Source organism: Solea solea, chromosome 14, assembly GCF_958295425.1.
Source record: "Solea solea chromosome 14, fSolSol10.1, whole genome shotgun sequence".
Lineage (NCBI taxonomy): Eukaryota > Metazoa > Chordata > Actinopteri > Pleuronectiformes > Soleidae > Solea > Solea solea.
The window spans coordinates 16137270-16157217 of record NC_081147.1 but is presented as its reverse complement, the minus strand read 5'-3'; the positions used below and the strand labels follow the sequence as shown (position 1 = coordinate 16157217).

The following is a 19948-nucleotide window of genomic DNA, read 5'->3' as shown; positions in this document are numbered from 1 at the left end:
AAAGCTGAACATTTTTTGTAGACATTTTTTTGAATGTAACATTTGAAAGTAGTAGGTCTGCTTTGAGGAAATTAAAATGGTACATGACATTTCCAGCGCACATCTGTATTCAAACTACTTTTTATTGTTATTGCAACAAATAGTCGATGGTAGAACAGTAGCACCTGGTGGTGAATATGGAACATGAATTAAGATTTTTTTTACTCATCAAACTGGCCTGACATGTCATACTCAAAAAATTAGCAGCATTCCGTCTTGTTCCATAGTGTTGCATTAGACAGATGCATTAACACACACACAAATTCTTTCATGTATTCACCCAAATTAAAAAATTCTGATTTCAGTATATTTTATTGTATCACAGTAATATTGATATTCAACAGAAATGGGGTATACTGATATGAAAATAATATTATAATATAACTAATAGGATCACACCTCATAAAAAGTAAAAACAAAGTTGAACTAAATCTGGCGATGAAAGCTGATCGATCCCAGAAAGTCCAGTCTTTCGTCCCGATGGGGGACGTGAACGGTACAGTGACTTAACTGTGGTAACGCGTCATGTGATTCAAGAAGTGACCTTTCCTGTAGAAGCCTTTTCCACAATCCTTGCAGGTAATAGGCTTTTTATCTGAGCATTTGGACACATGCGTATTATATCTTGTCTTTGAATAGAACAGCTTCTTGCACTTCTCACACTGCGGCAGCCCCTTAACACAATGGTATCTTTTTCGGTGCATGCAACGATGTTGAACAGTACGAAACATTGCTGGACAATCATGACATTTTAACGGCTTCTCTCCCGTGTGGATACGATAGTGTTCAACCAAACTGAATTTGGTTTTTAATAACTTCTGACAAACGGAGCAGATATAACCATTGGACCTGTGTTTACCCATGGTTTCCCATTCACACATTTTGCGCAGACTGTGTTCTCTCTGGACATTGTTTTGAGCGTCTTTGCTGGACAAATTCAAATACTCAGAAGCTTCTGTGTCTTCTAGAGGCATGGTCCAAGCAAGGTCTCCTTGAGGCTCACTGGGATTCATTTGGCTGTGGTGAATTTTCCTTATGTGCGTTTTGAGTGACAAGTTGGTGGTGAATTTATTTGGGCAGATACTGCATCTAAATAGTTTTTCACCAGTATGAACACGCATGTGTTCCCTGAGTTTTTTCCTTGTAAAGAACTTGTCGTGGCAGTAAACACAGGAGTGTTTCTTGGTGGGTTCAACTCTCTGAACTGACGTATCACTACGGTGGCCAGAGGTTCGATTGGTGTCTAATGCTCTCCTTGCTATCCTTGACAACAATCTCTTCAATTTTCTGCAGTTTTGTTCATGAGATCCAAGACTATTTGGTAAAGGAAACACTTTTCTGCAACCTCGACACCTCGTGTGTGATTGTGTGTGCACGCCTAGGCCAAACTCTGTATCAAATACCTTCTCACAAAGTTTGCAGGAATGCTTTTCACCATTATTTTCCACTGTCTCCTCAGTAGACTTACTGATATTCACATTTTCCTCTCTTATGTCGAGGAGAAGGTCATTTACGTTGCCTCGCCCCCCTGGGACACAGTTTAGTAGGATTTTGTCTTGAGTGTGCTCACTCTTATTTACTATGGAACCTGTAAGAGAAAACATTACATAAAAAATTTAACTATGACCGAGCGAAATATCACAATTGACATGAAAACTATTTAATTTAATGGAATGAGAGCAATGTGATTTTTTAAAAAACATTGGGGCAATCACATTTTATTTTCTAATTTATGTCTACAAATTAAGGGTCATTATAAATTTGTTGAAATCCCAGTGTAGGAAAATACAATTTCATAATGTATGGGACTTACAAAAAAGAAAGAAAAGAAAAAACTTAACAGCAACAAATCAAGAGAGCTGATTTACTTTCCAGTCTTCATCATAGTTGTAACCTTCTGTATCCTCTCTCATACAAGCGAGGCTTTATGCTTCTGCAAGAATAATTGTGGCTGTATCTTTACGCAAAGATTACAAAAACTGATCACCACCTCAACAACAGCAATGCAGTTATTCTAATTTACAATCAGTCAATAATTTTCTTTGACCTACTTTGTGCATATAACCCATAGTAACCATGCAGGTACACAACAAGAACAGAGGTGATGTAAAATCTGGTGGAATGCTACTACTATAAATCACAACCTGGCAAACAAAAATGTTCATTATGCAGAACAACAAGTACACCTTTTGTAATTTAAGGTTGACTATCCTTAACTTAATTAACAATGCTGAATATTTACAAAACAACAGTGAATAATGAATGAAAACATGAAGTAACTCACATCTTGTGGATCTACTGACACCCTTTGTTTGCTGGTCAATGTCATGGCTGATCACCTTTAAGAGACAGACATTAATGGTTAAACTGTATCTCTAAGGAAGAACAATGCAGTGCCAATAAAGAAACATGGGTAGCAGCCTATATATAGATTCATTTTCTGGATGTTTTCACACTTTGTGTGTGAATGTGAGGAAGTGACTCAAAGTTCATTAAAGCAGTAAAACAAAAATACAACCTGCCCCAAAAGGTTGACAATATGGTTTGCAGTCTGTCAGGAAATTAAAGGACATATCAGTACTTCAGTCTTTCCTGCAAACATTTATACCAGAGTAAAAAGATCACAAGTTACAGTCCATCAGATCAAATCATCAAACTTCTGTTGCAAAAACACGAAGACTCAAGCCACCCCAGATGATTGATTTATAGAATGAAGTGTATCCACCTCCACTGTGCTGGGTGACGAGACTTTACAGGGCACTCATTGAAATACTTGGAAATTATAAATTTCAACCCAAGACTTTTTTTCCTTTTGATACATTTTTCAAAATGTATTATTTTCATGAAGAAAAGCAAGGTCTATGAAGTGATCATATAAGGTCCCTAGACTGTCTGTCATTAAAAAAATCCAAACAAGTGTAGGTAGAAGAATATACAAGAAAAAACACAAACATTTTAGAACATTCTTCTAATACAGGAACGATAAGAATGTTCAAGAAAAACAAATTAATGTTTAACTTGAACAGGCACTTGTGAAACACTGCCTCCAAACGTCACTAGAGGTCACCAGATCATCGTGGGCATGGAACAGGGACACGTCAAACCGCACAGACTCAGCGAACAGTTGCATATACCACCTCTTTGACCTCATGAGGGGTCATCTCCTCGATGGACTTGAGTGGAGGTCGTCCAATTGTCTTGTGGTAACGCACAGTAACGTGGTCTCTTATGACTACGTACGTTACCAAATATAGTTCCTTGCCCAGTAAAGGGTTAAGCTGACAGCTAGTCGTAGGTAGGTAGAGCACCACCCATGAACTTAAAAATATCATTGTTTCAAGCTGACGGATCATAAAATCACTTTGCTCGTCAGTCCAAAAGTTTTTACTGGCCTGGATTTTGTCATATTTGTGTTGCTGTCGTCTTATTCTTCTATGCACCAGCCAGAGATTACGTTAGAAAATATTTTTGACAGTCAATGTGGCCGTTAATATTTCAAAATTCCGGCCATGTGTATTTAATGTCGGGCATACAGTATTCTTAAATAGAAACACATAAAACAGAGCTGTGGATGTTCAGTGCAGCAGACTGTGTGCGGAACAATCACCGATCTGTTTTTTTTTTTATTCAAATAAAAATAGGTTTTGTTTACTCCTCTTTGTTTTATGATTAAACACTTTTTTCCGACTTTTGTCAGGCTAACAAATTTAGAAGTCTAGTTTTACTCAGTGACATTTTTTCTAATGTCATGTGAACTTGGCTCGTCCTGGTGAAAGATTGTGTCGTGTAGTGTGGGACCAATCCTAGATAGTACATCATGTAGTGTGGGGTGCATAGCAATAGTTTGATTCTGAAAGTCAAAGTGGTGTGTACTACTTTGATTTACGGGGTCAAACTGTAATGCCACCATGCCCAGGCTTTACACACCTCCTGCTTGATGATTGGAATGCGGTGCACAGGAATCAGCAGTCGCCGAAGTCTTATACTTGGACACACAATGTCATCTTGCTTGGGGATTGTTGTTTCATTAGCCATGGGAGCACACCAGTCATCAGGCACTAGAGGTGAAACACACAAACATGACCAAGTTGCACAAGAAAGGGTGTAAGAGTGCCTTTCCTTTTCTTTTGATCTATGTCATAGTAATAAAGATACAAAGTGTTTTCTTTGCAACCCCTATATGAACTTGCAACTATAACTGGTAACTTTAGCAATATAGAACTAAAATTTTATAATTTATGTAATGCTCAGCAGCACCCTCATTAAACACTTATAATCTGCAACATCTAGCTTTTTTTTGTTTTCACTTCACTCTTTTTTGGTCAATTAGTGTCAAAACGAAGTAACAAAACATGAACATGGTGAATACTAAAATCATCTTTAACAGTTAAGTGAGGTAACAAACTTGTGACAATGAGATTGTGTTCACAAAACAGCTTTCACAGAGGAAAGCAGCATATTATATATACCTTCATAGTCAATCTCAGGAACATCAGTAGTTTGTCCAGATGGGTTCATGTCAACTCCAGGCTCTCTTTGAGTCTCACTGATGTGATTTGTACTCTGCTCAGCTTCTTGGGGATTGATGTGAGTTTTACTCTTCTCCGCTTCTTGGGTAAGTTTACAATCCCAGTCTCTCAGCTTGAGCTCTGCAGTCTGCAACTTTACTTTAAGATGTGCAACTTCTTCGCCTTTCTGCACCAACTCCAATTGATGGTCATGTAGGCTGTCCTCAAAGATCCTCATTATGTCACATACAGCTTTTTTCAGGGTTGCCTCCATGTTGAGGGTCAGCTGGGCCCGAAAACTTCTTGTCAGAAGGTCGCTCATCTTTGATTATGGCTGGTTATCAGCTTACAGATGTGCTTAATAAGAATTCTTGTGTAATGCTGTAGTGGTCGTTCTGCAAATACCCTTCTCCCTAAACACAAAGATAAGAGGTCAGATTATGGTTAGCTACAATAGCAGGATATAATTAAACCAAGCATAACTCTAAACCCGAAACTCTTTTCCCACATATCTGCCAAGCCGAGAATGTTCCTTTAGAAGTACGATACCGCATGTTGAGTAGACATGTTTTGCTTATTTTGCAGAAGAAGAAGAAGAAAAAAATAAGAAAGCAAAAAACTAATGGCAATTTTAGGACATTAGTCAAATAGTTGTTAATGGTAAACAGCATCTTAGGCAGACATACTATACATTAATGCGTTGAGTGCTGTCTCTGTAAAAACATTTAGCAGTAATCATAATCATGATGAAATTGTCTGCAGCGATGTATTTTCACTTCTGGTATTGGGTTTCGTCACCTCGACCTGGCAACCCTGCTTACTAGTCTGAAAGCATGCAGAACACGACGGAAACGTGTACACAGACAAGTGATGAATTAAAACACTGCACTTATTAGTTAACATCGTTTTGATTGCGAGTATGTGTTTATAGTTTTTAAAACTGTATTACGACATTAGCCGCTAATGCTTGCTCCAAATGCTAGTCGGGTCTTTCTGAAGGAATCACGTTTTCTTTGATGACTCATAGCCACATACATTAACGATGATTATGTATAACCTAAACGTTTCTCTTAAGCACATATTATCAGTTACTGATACGCTGCTATCACATCCTGGCACAAAGTAATGAAAGAAGCGGCAGAAGTTGCATGCTAAACACTGACATGATGTTGTACATGCTGGGTACTTACTGACCGTTTAGCGGGAATGTTCACTTTGTCAACGTCACCAAGTGGTCCGCAACTTTGTCTTGATCCCGGGACCAAGTCACACGAACAGTGTACATTTAAATACTAAATCACCTTCTTTCATTTCCTACGCCGCCAGTCCGCCATTTTCAACTAAGCTCCCAGAAGCTGAGAAGCGAGGGAAACTGTAATGCAACCTCATCCACCGTCATTTCCGCTTCCTGCTACTTTGTTGTTGTTTGAGTCATTGTATAATATAATATCATATCATATCATATCATATCATATTATATCATATAATAGTATATGATTAACCTATTTTAATTCTTATTTGCATATATTTTATATACATATATAAAATATGTAAAAAATTATTCTTTAAAAAAAAACACAGCATCAGACAATGTATTCACCTTTATGTGTGATCTGTATACTTCATAATATGGGCTTCACTAGTTTTGCTGACCTTAAACCAGAGTGCAAAGAAAATGAAACAAAAAACAAAAAACAACTTAAATAATAATAATTAGAGTCACCTTATCATTGGCTGTATCTTAATCTAATTTCACTATACTATTGTGTGAGGTATATGTGAGGAAGAGGAGGATGATGAGAGGACAAATCATCTTATTGGGAATAAATCTACCTCCTGTGGAAAGTCTGTAGCTGACTTAGCTCTGCCTTTTTACACCACTGTGTTTTAATGGTGATAATTGTGTTACTTCAGGAGCTCAATATTCAGATTATTAATGGCCCTGACTTATACATCCAACAAGGATGAGTGATGTGCTGTCACAGCAGGCCAGAAGACCTATAGTAGACAGTACAGTGGTTTGGAACAGGCCCCAAAGATTTCCTCTATATGGATCTGCATTGGCATATAAACACTTTTTCATACCAGTGATAAAATGAGATGCAGTGTATTTACAATATTTGTTCTCACTTCAGTCTCAAAGGTGGAAAACTATTTACCATTAGTTTACTCTGAGAAGGTCCAGCACATTTGATGTCTTTATTAGCATACTATTGCTCTCTTCATCTTTAGCTATGATAAATGTGTATTTATCACACAGGTGCCAATTGTGATAAAAACCTACAATATATTTTTTGTCCATACCTATTGTTTTTAAAACACATATTTCACAAAAACAAACAAATACTTCCTGCAAAAGTTGATAAAATATCTCTTATCTCAGGTCAGTTATACACAGTGTGTGTGTGTAGTTTGGTGAAGACAGATAGCAACATAAATCAGTTATTTGAATAATTTTAGCATTTAGATTAAGACAATTTAGTTTTTCCTGGATAATCTACATAAAATCTAAGTGCAATTTGAATTTGGAGGCCAAACAATTCATTTCATGTTGGATATTTTGACAATCATATTAGTTAAAGCACAGGTGATATTGATGATAATGATTAATTAAACAGTTTCAGCTTCAGTGTCCTGTTAATGTTAATAAAAAGTAAAAGATATTGTCTTTTAAAGGATGTTTTTCATGGTTAAAATGTAATGTTTGTGGGGCTAGACAGTCAAGGAAATAACTGATTCATTTATTGTTTACACGGTTTGCTTTATTGCATTTAAAATAGTGAAGAATCAGTGCAAAGCTTAGGGGTCATGTTAAGTGCTTTTAAAGTTGTACAGTTTATTTGCCAATGGACTATCAGGTGTCTCCTTTATCTGTACATACACATTTTACACAATACTGGAATGATTCACTAATTCAGTGTTTTTAAACTTCATCTCAGCCGAAGGTCGAGTTATTCCAGGCCACATTGGCTGCGTCCATGTCGAAAAAGTTTATATAAATCCTGAAACAGACACAAAGAAAAACAGGTTAATGAGTGTGCCGGTATCTTGCGTTTATCATCATCCTGCTACATTTAGTTATCAAACTGTCAGCAGTGGTTGATGTGTGTACCTGTCAGGAGAGATGCTCAGGTGTTTGTTGAGGAGTCCACACAGGAGTTCAGAGTATTTCTTGTTCTGAGCACCACTGATTTTGCCAATACTGTGGAGGGAGCAGAGTGCACAGGGATCTCCTTTTCCTCCAAACATCATCATTTGGTCAGGATTGATCTGCACAGCGATGTACTGATATACAAAAGACAGATACAAACAAAAGAGACTTCAGCATACACTGGATGGATCGATAGAAGTGTTACTTTTTTAAAGACTTTGTAAGACTGAAAAGTGACGTGAGGGCAGGCACATCAGAATCCCCCACACCCTGCAGACATTCTTATCTCACCAATTTACCAACAATGCTGTGAATATTGGTAAATTGGTCTGCATTGGTAGATACATTGCTAAATAAGTTAAGTCTCTAGTCTACCTGATAGCATGACTTTTTACATAACAACCAGTTCAGAGGCCAATACTGGTGCAAGTCATTTCAGCCATGTATTATGGGGTTTCAATAAGGGAAGAGGCATATTTATCATTTAGAGATAGGCAATATATATTTTTTTAAATGCAAGACATTAATTGTCAGTCTCAGTAGAGTATTTTTTAAAAACTCTTTAAACATGCTCAGCATTTGTCTTGTATTTTATAATCCAGTTTATGTGATTTGCTCAACCTCTGGGTTTAGTGAACTGATCAATGATCAACCCCGTGATAATATTCTTGAAATAACAGTCTCTGTTTGCATGATTGCACAAGGCTCTTGTCAAGCGGTTACTTTGTCAAGCACGTTTCAAATTTCCTGTATTTGACAGCAGGGCTGAACAATTTGAAGAAACTATTCAATTGAGGGTTTTCTTCCAAATATAGCATTTTATATCTGCTCTGCAATATTAATATCCTACTTTGGTTGAACATTCTGTTTTTTTTAATAGAAAACAAGCTGTGCACACGACCACACACAATACATGACTGCTTTATTAGGTACATCTGTTTCATTTGATACTGTAGCCTTTTCATCATCTCACACCATATTTAGCATCAACAAGGTTTCCATACGAAAACGATGAATTCACTATTTGTTATTTGCTATTTGCTTCTACCTGTGCAGGTTTGCCCATAGCTTTAGCCAGCTTTTCCGTGGCCTCAGACAGCAGCGCCGCTGGCACTTCACTCTTGGCCACGTTAGTATTCACCACAAACATCGGCATGATTGCAGATTCTAAGTGCTGCTCCACGTGTCGTCTTTGGAAATCTAAGTTGTTAATATTATTAGAATTCACAAAAAACCCCGCAAATGATGCGACGAAGTCCGGGAAGTAAATAGCACAACTCTTCTTCCTCGTTTTCTTCTGTTGGGTTTATTGATAGTCGGCAACTTGCGTTAAGGTGCATTACCGCCACCTACTGGAGTGTGGATTAGAGAAATATTTCTTCCTCTATTGCTGCTGCTGCTGCTGCTGCTGACAATACTAATAATAATTTCAAATATGTTTTAAATTATTTTATTGTCGAGATACATTGGCAGATCACAATCCTCCTAAATGGTTCACTTATTAAGAGAATCATTTAGGGGTGTCAAATTATAAAGTAATAGTTTTCCCCCTCACCTTTCTGAAAACTGTTCCACTATAAAATATTTCAACATACGTATAAAGATGCCTTTAAATCATATAATAACTGCTTTTTAGATTCTTCCTTTTCATGTATCTACAGACACACTTTGGTTTTGCATATTATTATTATGGTTATTATCATTATTATTATTATTATTATTATTATTAGTAGTAGTAGTAGTAGTTGTAGTAGTAGTTGTAGTAGTAGTGGTATTTTCTGGTTTTGTAAACAATGGAGTCGATGCATATTATCTTTCTATTTATCTTATTCAGTGAAATTGTATCACTACTTTCTACCTATATACTGCTTTTTTATCTTTGCACTGTTGTTTATTTCTTGTGCAAAATTGATTAAAAAAATAATTTCGGCAAACTTAATGTGATAAAGGGGATGAAAAACATTGTTTTGCGGCTGCTCTCGGGTGTAGGGTAATTACGGTAACCCGCATGCGCAGTAGGTTCAGGCATCATAACGCGGTGCTGAAGGAGGTGAGGAGGAAAACAGAGGGGAGAGAGAGAGGGAGAGGATCGGAAGTTGGATGGTGCTTTCCTTTGTGGCCGCGTCTCTGCGCTCGCGAACAACGACCGGGTTCATCCGTGATCGGTGGACTCGCACCGTCTGCTGCCGTTTCGCGCCTACTCGTCCTGCTCTCGTCTCACACACGGTGCGTATTCTAAGCTAAATTAGCCAGGCTGCTAACACAGTGACTTAAAAAGCCGAGGGAGGCGTCTGCTCCTGCTCTACTTTAACGTATCGATCGATAATACAAGTTTACCAACAAGCTAACCAGCCGCTTGTTGTGTATTTGTGTGGTTATTAAATCACAGCACCGTTTTTTGTTTTACTTTTTAATAAACCTCAGTGTGTAGTGTTTAATTACACGATAACATAGATGGTATAACCATTGTGTTACAGTGGGATTCACTGAGTCCGACACACGTTTTCGTCGAGATTTCTAGCAACTGTCGCAAAATAAAGTTGATTTTTCTACCTGACATCGATTACATGGGTCTGGATGGTGGATCCATCTCTTCTATAACGTGCAACTTTGTCAAACTGTGTTAAATGTACGCTGTTAATAACATGAACCTGTCTCTGGAACCATCGTCATCATCGCCAGGTCCGCTCCCACTGCGAACCGTCGCTCGGCCGCGATGATGGAGGAGTCGGTGACCGCGTTTGAGACACATCTGACGGCTGTCATGGACAGTCTGATCCGAGCCTCGGTCTGCGAGATCACCAAACTCTTCCAGGAGACGGTCAACGACTACCTGGTGGAGCTGTCCCTCAACAGGAAGGAGAACGAGGCTCTCAAGCTGCGGCTCCGGCTCACTGAGAGCAAGCTGAGGACCGAGCGCATGTACGGGCTGGGCTGGGCTTCCAATCGCCGCAACGCCGGGCTGGCAGCGCAGGAGGAGGAGGGAGCTGGAGGAGGGCGGCAGAAACGGAAAGTTGAAGGGACCCGTAAGTATTTTTACTGAAAGCCTTAACTACCATTTAGATATTTACCATTCTACACCACCTTTAGGTGCTTGTGTGTACGAAGCTGCAGAATGACTGAAAACATCCTCCACATGCTTCGGTGTGATTGTGTCAGTGAGAGAAACAGGCTCTTTCTTGCTGTGTAGTCAGTCAGGGCTTATATGTGAAGACGCACTTGTTTTGTTGGAAACCATCTGGCAAGAGCTGATCTCCCCCTCCCTCCTTTCCTCCTCCTCCTTTCCTCCTCCGCCTCCTCTTCATGATCTCTCCCTCTGTCCTTCACCTCCCCCTCTCTTCTCCTTCTCTCTCTCTCTCTGGCTGGATTCTGTCCCTCCCACTCTGCTGTGCTTTTGCACACCCTCTGCCTCCCTCCTTCTCTCTCCCTCCCTCCTTCCCTTCCTGCCTTGCTCCTCTCCCTCCCCCACCTCCTTCACTTCTCTCTGCCTCTCTCCAACTCCTCCTTCACTTCCCGCTCCTCTCTCCTTTCCTTTCCTCCCCGCCTCCTCCTGCTCTGTTGTCTCCTTCATCACGTTGCACACACACACTCACCCGCCTCCTTCCCTCCCCCCCTCCCTCCCCCACCTCCACCACTCCACTCCTCTTCCGCTCCTCTCCACCACTGCCATAATTACACACTCTCTCTCCTTTCCCACTCCTCCTCCTCTCTCTGTCTATCTCTCTCTCTCTTCACCTCTTCATCACCCACTCACCGCCCTCTCCTCCTCCTCTGGGCCTTGCTAACTCCACTTCTCTCTCTCTGACTCCTCTTTTTCCTGTCACATATTTCTCTCTCTTCTGCTTTCTTGTGTGTCCTTCTATGCCCCTTCTCTCCTCGCTCATTCATCACACTCACTTCTACTCCCCCTGCTCCCCGTCCTCTCTTCCTTACCCCCAAACTCCCTCCTGCTTGTGATCTCCTCTGCCTCTTGAAACCACTCTTCCTCCTCATCTCCCCTTTCTCCACCCTCTTCTCTACCTTCATCTTTCCTGGCCTTCCAATCATCTCCTCCCACTTATCTTACTCCCCCTCATATGTCATTCTCTCTCCTTCCTGTCTCCTTGTGCCCTCCCTCTCTCCTCCTCCCCCCTTTCTCCTTCCTTTCTCAACCCTTCTTCCACCCTTCCTTAATTTCTCTCTCCTCTCCACAGGAGGCAAGTCAAAGAAGGGCCCGGCAGCAGCCTGTGGCAAAGGCTGGCCTGGAGGTGTGTGGGAGGAAGAAAGAGGTGGAGGTGGCAACAGCAATGGCAGTGGTGGTGGGGGCGGCGGAGGAGCGATGGGGATGGCAGCAGGAGGAAGAGGAGGGAAGGAGGCGAGGGAGCTGTACCTCATCCAGTACCCCGGGGATGACGAGGATGAGGGAGGAATGGCGGAGGACGAGGCAGGGGAGGGCAGCCTCAGCGGTGAGGGGGAGGAGACGGCCAACATCAAAGAGGAGGTGAGGGAGATTGGCTTTCTCTGAGGAGGAGTAGGAGGAGAAAGTGGTACAGCGTCTCTGCACTGCTCAGCTGCTTCATGTAGAAGGAGAAAGCACACAGACAAGAAAGCGGAGTGATAACATAGAGAGTTTTGCTACGACTCTCTACGCCTCAAGTGCAGTGAGCTTTTAGTTTGAAATGCTCCTGGTAGAGATGAAAAACCTGTTTGCTGTTCCACCACATGAACAAGTGGCAGAGCACCAGTTGCTGATTAAGGTGGTCGGTCATGGACGGGGAGGCTCCAGAAAAAAGCAATTTATTGCCATAAGTAAACGCGTGCAAGGAATATTATATGGCCCACACGGACATGCCGTATTTAAACTTGCTGGCAGAGGCATACAGATAAGTGTGACAGATAAGTCCTTAATTAATCGTCATAAACGGTCAGAGCGATAGAATAAAATTTGTAAAGATTAACTTGTAAGGCTGAGACAATGTGCTTTTTTTTCACGTTTCAATTGTATCCACAAACTTTGGTGCTGATTCAATTTGTATTGTGATTTGGATTTATTGCAATTCTACTACTAGTATTTTGATATTATAGTGCTGAAATTGTGATTTATCTAAATTGAATGGGGCCGTGGTACATAAAATGTAGATGTAGATGATTTTAAGTAAATAAACACAGTCAAGTTTTCAAGTCGAAAAGTGTTTCTCTAGCTTTGCCCACTCAAGTGTTCACTGAGCGAGACCGAAAAAAAAAAAACTAAGATAAAATCCTGGACCGAAAATGAACAGAGCCTCTCAAAACATGACACAGCACAAAATGTGAGCCTTCAGCTTAACATGCTTCAAATGGAACTGATGTCAGTGTCTGTTAAAAACCGTGCATGGCTGATAACGATGATAAACGCAACGTCCAATACTTTGTGAGGGAACTGCTACTTCAAGCAGTTTCTGTCCAGAAAATATCGCATTGTTTTTTTTAAAATCATGATTTATCAATATTTAGATTTTTTCTCTCGTCCAATTTTATCCACAAATATCCTCTCTCAGATCACCTGCATGCTTCTCAACCACTCCTCCATGAAGAGTAGGCACAGAATCTCATCGTAGGAGTGATTCCTCAGTAAATCAGAAATGGCAGAATCGGCTCAGCCTAATCTCTCATGTTCATGTTCAGGGTCCATTTTGTAATGAGACATGTATTTTTTTGTTTTGTTCTGTGTGACGCTCAGTTGTCAGTCATCACATTGGCCGATCACGTGATCCTCCACAGCGGCGATCAGATGAACAGCCTGTATCAGATGCCTGTCGAGCGATTCCTGTGCCTGTGAAAATGTTGCAGTGAGATGATGGTTGCGATGTGTGGTCGTTTGACAGCCTCGCTGGCGTTGTTGCTACGACTACAGTTGCTGTCTGTCACCCAAGTATCCTGGTGCTGTGTCAGCCAGAATAATCTTAGCGTCTACCTGTGGTTTGAATCCGGTAAATGTAAAATCCAAGGCCCGTCACATACGACGTCCCCACACTGCAGCCTAGATTCCATCATGTGCATAAATCTGCATCTGCAGGGCACAGATCGACTCTTCCACTTCTCCGTGTGTGATTATTCAAAGTGTGCACAATGTTCCATTAGCTTCCCCGTGAAGCCTTTTAAGGTGTTTTCATGCCTACTAAAAATCACAAAGCTTTGAAAACATATCAATTAGCAGCATCGTCGCATATGGTTATGATGAGTGGTTCAGTCAAGTTAACGAACCACTTAATACGTTTAACATAAAAAAGTATATTCTGCCTAGTTCCAGTTGTTCATCCCATAACTCTCTGTATGTATTAATGCAGTTTGCTCAAACAGAAGGCTATCAACCTGCCTCTCTGCGGCTTATAAAGGAGGCGTTGAAGATGGACCTATCCAACCAGAACTTCCACACGAGCTCCAGAGCCGAAAGCGAAGGTAATGAGTCCAGGAAACAAACACTGACGGAGGGGGAGAAAGTTTGTGAAATGTTCGGAAACCAATAGTTTCTCCGCCCCTCTCATCTCTCCATCTTTTATCCATTACTCAGGAGACTTGTCCGATCGTCCCCCGAGCCTTCACCCAGGAAAGAGAGAGGAGGACGACTGGGAAGTGGGTTCACAATCGGAGCCATCAGAGAGCGGCATGACCATGGATGAGTTGAGGGGTCTAGAGTCTGCACTGAGGGCAGAAAGGGGGCGCGAGCAGGCTGCCATGATGGCCTCCCAGCCTGGCAGCCCTGTAGGTGTGGCACGAGGGAGCAAAATCAACCTTGCACCCAAGTACATCGGTCTTGATGGTATGGAGCACGATTCAGAGCAGGAGCCTGAGCCGCCCACTTTGCAGAGAGAGGACCCTATAGGGCAAGGGAGGGGGAAGGACACAGTGAGGCCGGGAGGGGAGCTGATGTCCGGCTGGTCGAAGAAGTTGAAAGACGGCGACTTGGGAACGGATATAAATGAAGAGGATGCGATGGAGAAGGGAGAGGCGGAGCATATGCCCCACTCGTCTGCTTCTGGGAGTATCGGCGAGAGCGGAGGGGAAGAGGAGGGTGGCGGAGACCTGCTCCACTTCTGCCCACAGTGTGGAGGAGGCTTCACCTCAGAGGCTGAGCTGGACGAACACCCATGTCCACTAGGAGGCGCCCACGTACAGAGCAGCGGAGCAGAGGACGGTCTTTTCCCCTGTGCCCACTGTGGCAACACGTTCAGCCATGCCTGGGCTCTTAAGAACCACGAGTGTGCCTGCGCCGCCGAACGGCCACACTGCTGCGAAATCTGCGGGAAGCGCTTCACACACTCGCGTTCGCTGGAACGACATCACCTGGTGCACACAGGCGAGAGGCCCCACCGGTGTCCGCAGTGCGGACGCAGCTTCAGCCGCCTTGGCAACTTGGAACGGCACCAGCGGATCCACACGGGCGAGCGTCCGTACGGGTGCGAGGCGTGTGGAAAGCGCTTCAGTCGCGTGGAGTACTTAAAGAGACACCAACTCATACACAACAGTGAAAAGGCAACACTGCAGTGCTCCAACTGTGGGAGAGGCTTCAGCGACGTGGAGCAACTGAAAAACCACCAGTGTTTTTAGAGACGCTGGCAAAAACACTGAAAACATGGATGATGTTGAATTGAATGTGGTGGAATTCTGACTCTGGCAGGATGTGAAGCGGAGCACACTTGGAAGTGGACGATTTTCGCCGAGTACACAACAAGACGACAAAATGTCAACAGCTTTTACTTATTTATGATGATCAATAAATGGTTCAGTTTTTTAAAAACCCTTTCTATCTGTATTTCACTCATGTTAAGTCATAGCAAAGGCCTTGTTTTCCTCTGACCGTATCACTGACCGGTGTTTTTGTATGTGCTGTTGACCATATCCTAAAAAATAAATATTTCAATTAATAAGTCGACTCTCTACACATTTAGTCTTTATTTAGTAGACGGCGGTAAAGTTAGTGAACGTGTAATTCAGATTATTTACCTGCATCGTGAGACAAAATACTACTGCAGTACTTAGGAGTACTTTTGTGTATGTGTGTACTAGGTTATCACTGGACTCCTTTAAGAACCCCGGCTTTAATCAACTGTGAGCAGGTAAGATAATAAGTGACTTCTGCCAAAGCTGCGTCACTCTTTATCACTTTAAGTCATAAAGAAAAGAAATATTTAAGTCATAATCATCTCTCAGTAATCAAAGTAAATCTTAGGGAGTGGGCAGTATCTGCTCTGTCCTGAGCTGGTCTTTTTATTCATCTCTGAAAGTCTCTCTTTATTAACTCGTGATTAATTGCTTTTATTGTCTGACTCTTTTGGGCTCTTTCCTCAAAAAAAAAAAAATTTCCTTTCAGCATTTCAAGTTTTTGCTGGAGCTGAAAAAGGAGCTGTATGCAGAGAGGGTGTAGTCCAACAGTGAGCCTCATAGCCTTCAAAGCCTCCCTACGGATTTCCTAGTTGTGAGGCTGCAGAAGTGTTGTTCTCTCTCAGATCAGGTCATTTACATTAAAGATGAAAGTTATTACGGAACTACTCATCAATCCTTCCTACTGCACCTTTAACTGACCAGGGGTCTGCAACCTGCGGCTCGAGAGCCTCACGTAGCTCTTTTGTTTTCATGTTTTTCACGAAAACAAAATAATGTTTTTGTGTAAAATTAAAGTGTTTTGATATTTGCGTCACATCCAAAGTCTACGTCAAATGCGATATTGAAAAACCTCCCCGAACGCTGTTCAATTAAAGTAATGTGTACATCAAGAAGTACACATTTGGAGTCCTGTCCATTTTTAGATCCATGTACTTATGCCAGTCAGGTTTTCTCAGGTATATAAACTACACAAAATTGTTTTTATTTCATTTCAAACTCAGAGAGGTTTGGTAGAAACAGCAATGAAATGTCAACAGTTTTGTTATTACATGACATTATCTTCATTTTAAAGGTCAAATAGTTGTTTTTTTGCAGCTCCAGATTCATTTTTATTGGATGGAGAAGTGACAAAGATGGTTGCAGATGGATGGACCAGATCCACAGGGTCACTGGGTCTGGTCTGACACTGCCCAGCAAACAGGCTGATGGGCATGGCCAGCCTTTGTCTCAGGATGCCCTCCAGACTCTCTAGAGTCATACGTCTCACATCGTAGCCTCGCACCGAGGACCTCGCCTTTAAATTAACCGGAACAATCTCCGTTCCACTGTTGCGGTCATTTCGACCCACGGCAGCGTATGTGGGGAAAAATGGCCGCACAGACTCGGGTAGGTCAGGTTTGTAGGACGGGCAACAGTACGCAGACCACATGTACTCGGGGACAGACACTCGGTTGTTGATCCAGCGGGATCCAGACTCATACGGCAGGACCCCGGTGATCACATGCATCGGCCCTTCACAGAATGCGTTGAATTTTCTCAACACGTCCCTCTCTAGACTGTTCCAGGGGCCAGAGTTGGAGCCCGCGCGCTGAGGGACGATGTTAGTCAGGGTGAAGGTCGCCTGACGGTTCTGTCTTGTCTTCTGGTGCATGCTGGGATTGAGATGGCCTTTGGTGAAGTTGGAGTTCCTGTAGTCGTCAGTCACCGCCTGGGTCTCCATCACATTTTGGTCCACAGGTGTTTGTAAAGTTGCCATTTGTGGGTCGGCTCGGGAATACACCAACTGAAGGAAGGACAGAGAGGGGAAGAGGAATTTTATAGCTGTTTGGAAGCAAAGTGTGAGTATGTTTCTTCTGCTCGCTGATGCTTTAGACCAGGGGTGTCGAACTCATTTTAGTTCAGGGGCCACATAGAGCACAATTTGAACTCAAGTTGGCCGGACAAGTAAAATAATAGCATAATAACCGATAAACAACAAGAACTCCAAATCTTTCCATTTGTTTTACATTTAATGAAGTGTGAAAAAATAAGTGTCATTTCAACAATATTATGCCTAAGTTTTACCAATTACACGTGTGCAAGGTCACAGTGAATCAGTCACAGTCGCAAAACATGTAACATGTATGTAAACAAGTATCTGGAACTGAAAAATATAGTATTTCACATTAAATTTTCCGTCCTGCGGGCCGGATTGGACCCTCTGCTGGGCCATTTCTGGCCCGCGGGCTGTATGTTTGACACCCCTGATGTAGACTGTTTGAAATTAAAAGCCAACTTTATTTGTTGCTCAACAGAGCTGAGAGAGGGAAAGAGAAAGTAGTGCTTGGTAGTAGTTTTGGGTTTAGAGGAAGCTACAGTATGACGAGGGCTCGACAAAAGTAATTATTTATAGTAACACAGAATTTAGAGGGAAGCCTATCTGGTATTCATCTTGCATTTCTGCTTTAAGACTGGATATAAACTTGTAAATTATTTACACACGCTTAACTCTTCACTTTGACCATAACACCCTCCGAAACACTTGATATTCAGAGGTGAAAAGGCATTTTTTAAAGTAATCTTAGCATTTATAAATACAATCAATTTCACCCAATAACCCCAGCAGTCTTTAAAATTAGTAGTTGCTCTGAAACATCATTGTGTATGCTTACCTGTGGCTCATACATCCAAGTGCTGTTGGGCCGTTTTCCATCTGCAGGGCTGAGTATGTACGCAGAGTACAGTGGCACGCGGTGCTGACGGCGGTACAGGCTGGCAAAGTGATACTGGTTCTTGTGGCGCTGACATATTGGCTGGTATCCTCCCGTGGCGTTGATGCCCTGTGGTGGAGTTCTCTGGTGGAAGAAATCCAGGCAGTTGGAGAAGTCATCGTTGACCTCTCCAAAGACCACTCCACCAAGCCAGGGTAGGGCAACAAACAGAGCTCCTATGGAGAATTGCAGCAGCTTCCTTTGAAACATCGTGCATAAAAGAGCAACAAGCACACTGGCTGCGTTTAAGTCTGCTCGGGAGAGAGGTCGGCGAACACAGACTTCCTCTCTGAAGAAGCTCCCACGTTAGTTAAGGCCTATGTTTCCTTTGTGTCCACTCAGCGTCTAGGGTATGGGTGCTTGTAAGCAGTCACGAAGGTTTCCTCTTATGTATCGTGACAGTAGGAACCATGTGGGTGGTGATCTTGTCATTCTTCTCTAATTTCTAAATACAGTAATTCTGGGGAGTAGTCATTTTACATACCGTAAGGTCAGTGGCGTATTATCGTCTCATGCCTGCCTCGAACATTAGTGGGAAATCCCTTATTTTGTGCCATTTTTTTAAGAACCAAAGTGATGTCAAATCACAAATACAGGTCCATACTTATACATTAAGTATTGGTGCGTGTCAATAGACAGTGGGATTATAAAAATCTATGTCATATTAGAGTTCATTCTTGGCCCAAGACACAGGGTTTAATGACTACACTCTCTTCTCACGCAATAACAACATAAACAAATGTATTTGTGTGTTGAACAGTTTCTTAGGAAGGTGAGAAATATTGAGTTTGAATAACTACGACTACAACTAAGGCTGCTTTGGGGACAAAATCCAGTAAAAAAATCGGAAGTGATACAGAAATTATGAGCACCAACGTTTGTCCTTTAGACGCAAGATAAATTCCACGATTTGAGGAGGAAACAAAAACTGTCTGACTCTTGAAGTTTATCTTTATATTGTGGTTGCATGACTGTAACATCATGGCCATCTAGTGTGCACTGAGAGTAATCATGCTGCATTTACAGTCACTGGTGATGAGGTATGACCAGCGAATGACCAAGGAATTACCACAGTTCTTTGTGTTTTCACAGAAAGAAGAGTGGAGTTTATTAACAGTGACGCGGTCTGCGTCAGCAAGTTCCCCTTGTTCTTCTTCCTGGTTTTCGTGAAAATGACTCAGAGGCTGAAGGGTGTGCACTTTGAGATTCTTATAGCCAACAGAACACACAACTACCTGAGGGAACGAGGGAGGTGACAACCCTGACACACACACAAACACTCCACATAAGAATAAATCAGTAAAAAGTCAACAAGGTGTGAGGGAAAGGTGTTTAGTCAGCTTGTGATTAGTTATTCAAAAATGTGTTTTAAGTTATTAAGTAACACCATTTTTAAAAAGAAACCAAATAAGTAGTGAAGATAATTGATAAACTATAACACCAGGAGCAGACTGAGTGTTTCACAATGATGATATAAACACACACAAACATGTTTATATATATATATACACATAACTACGTATAGGCGTGTGCATACAGTAAATATGATCGTATATACATACCATTATATTGGATGTGCTCTCATTTATAGAGTATATACAAAGCTTTTCTTATTATTTTGTATGAAAAAATACTCGTTCTAATTTTATTTCATAACT

At 41.7% G+C, this 19948-nt stretch overlaps 4 protein-coding genes across 5 annotated transcripts; 1 reads left to right on the top strand and 3 right to left on the bottom strand.

The window, feature by feature from the left end:
- Positions 1–104: 104 nt before the first annotated feature.
- Positions 105–5928, bottom strand: LOC131472908 (zinc finger protein 595-like). 2 transcript variants are annotated; one of them, XM_058650398.1, is made up of 5 exons: positions 5738–5928; positions 4509–4960; positions 3967–4097; positions 2324–2378; positions 105–1627 (listed from the first exon to the last, which is right to left on the bottom strand). In XM_058650398.1, the coding sequence occupies exons 2-5, from the start codon at positions 4867–4869 to the stop codon at positions 546–548; spliced, it is 1629 nt and encodes a 542-aa protein (XP_058506381.1). In that variant the 5' UTR covers positions 4870–4960; positions 5738–5928; the 3' UTR covers positions 105–545. The 2 variants fall into 2 exon arrangements, with proteins under 2 accessions (XP_058506381.1, XP_058506380.1); XM_058650397.1 differs by having other exon boundaries at positions 5742–5928.
- A 1359-nt stretch (positions 5929–7287) lies between these two features.
- Positions 7288–9012, bottom strand: mif (macrophage migration inhibitory factor). Its single transcript, XM_058650247.1, has 3 exons — positions 8747–9012; positions 7660–7832; positions 7288–7549 (listed from the first exon to the last, which is right to left on the bottom strand). Exons 1-3 carry the CDS (start codon positions 8852–8854, stop codon positions 7483–7485), a joined length of 348 nt encoding a protein of 115 aa, XP_058506230.1. The 5' UTR covers positions 8855–9012; the 3' UTR covers positions 7288–7482.
- Positions 9013–9717: 705 nt separating this feature from the next.
- On the top strand, positions 9718–15589 carry si:dkeyp-121d2.7 (zinc finger protein 696). The gene is made up of 5 exons (XM_058650245.1): positions 9718–9924; positions 10381–10724; positions 11892–12178; positions 14004–14115; positions 14228–15589. Exons 2-5 carry the CDS (start codon positions 10415–10417, stop codon positions 15262–15264), a joined length of 1746 nt encoding a protein of 581 aa, XP_058506228.1. The 5' UTR covers positions 9718–9924; positions 10381–10414; the 3' UTR covers positions 15265–15589.
- Positions 15590–16323: 734 nt separating this feature from the next.
- On the bottom strand, positions 16324–19822 carry LOC131472764 (endonuclease domain-containing 1 protein-like). The gene is made up of 2 exons (XM_058650208.1): positions 18192–19822; positions 16324–17323 (listed from the first exon to the last, which is right to left on the bottom strand). The coding sequence occupies exons 1-2, from the start codon at positions 18498–18500 to the stop codon at positions 16607–16609; spliced, it is 1026 nt and encodes a 341-aa protein (XP_058506191.1). The 5' UTR covers positions 18501–19822; the 3' UTR covers positions 16324–16606.
- Positions 19823–19948: the final 126 nt, after the last annotated feature.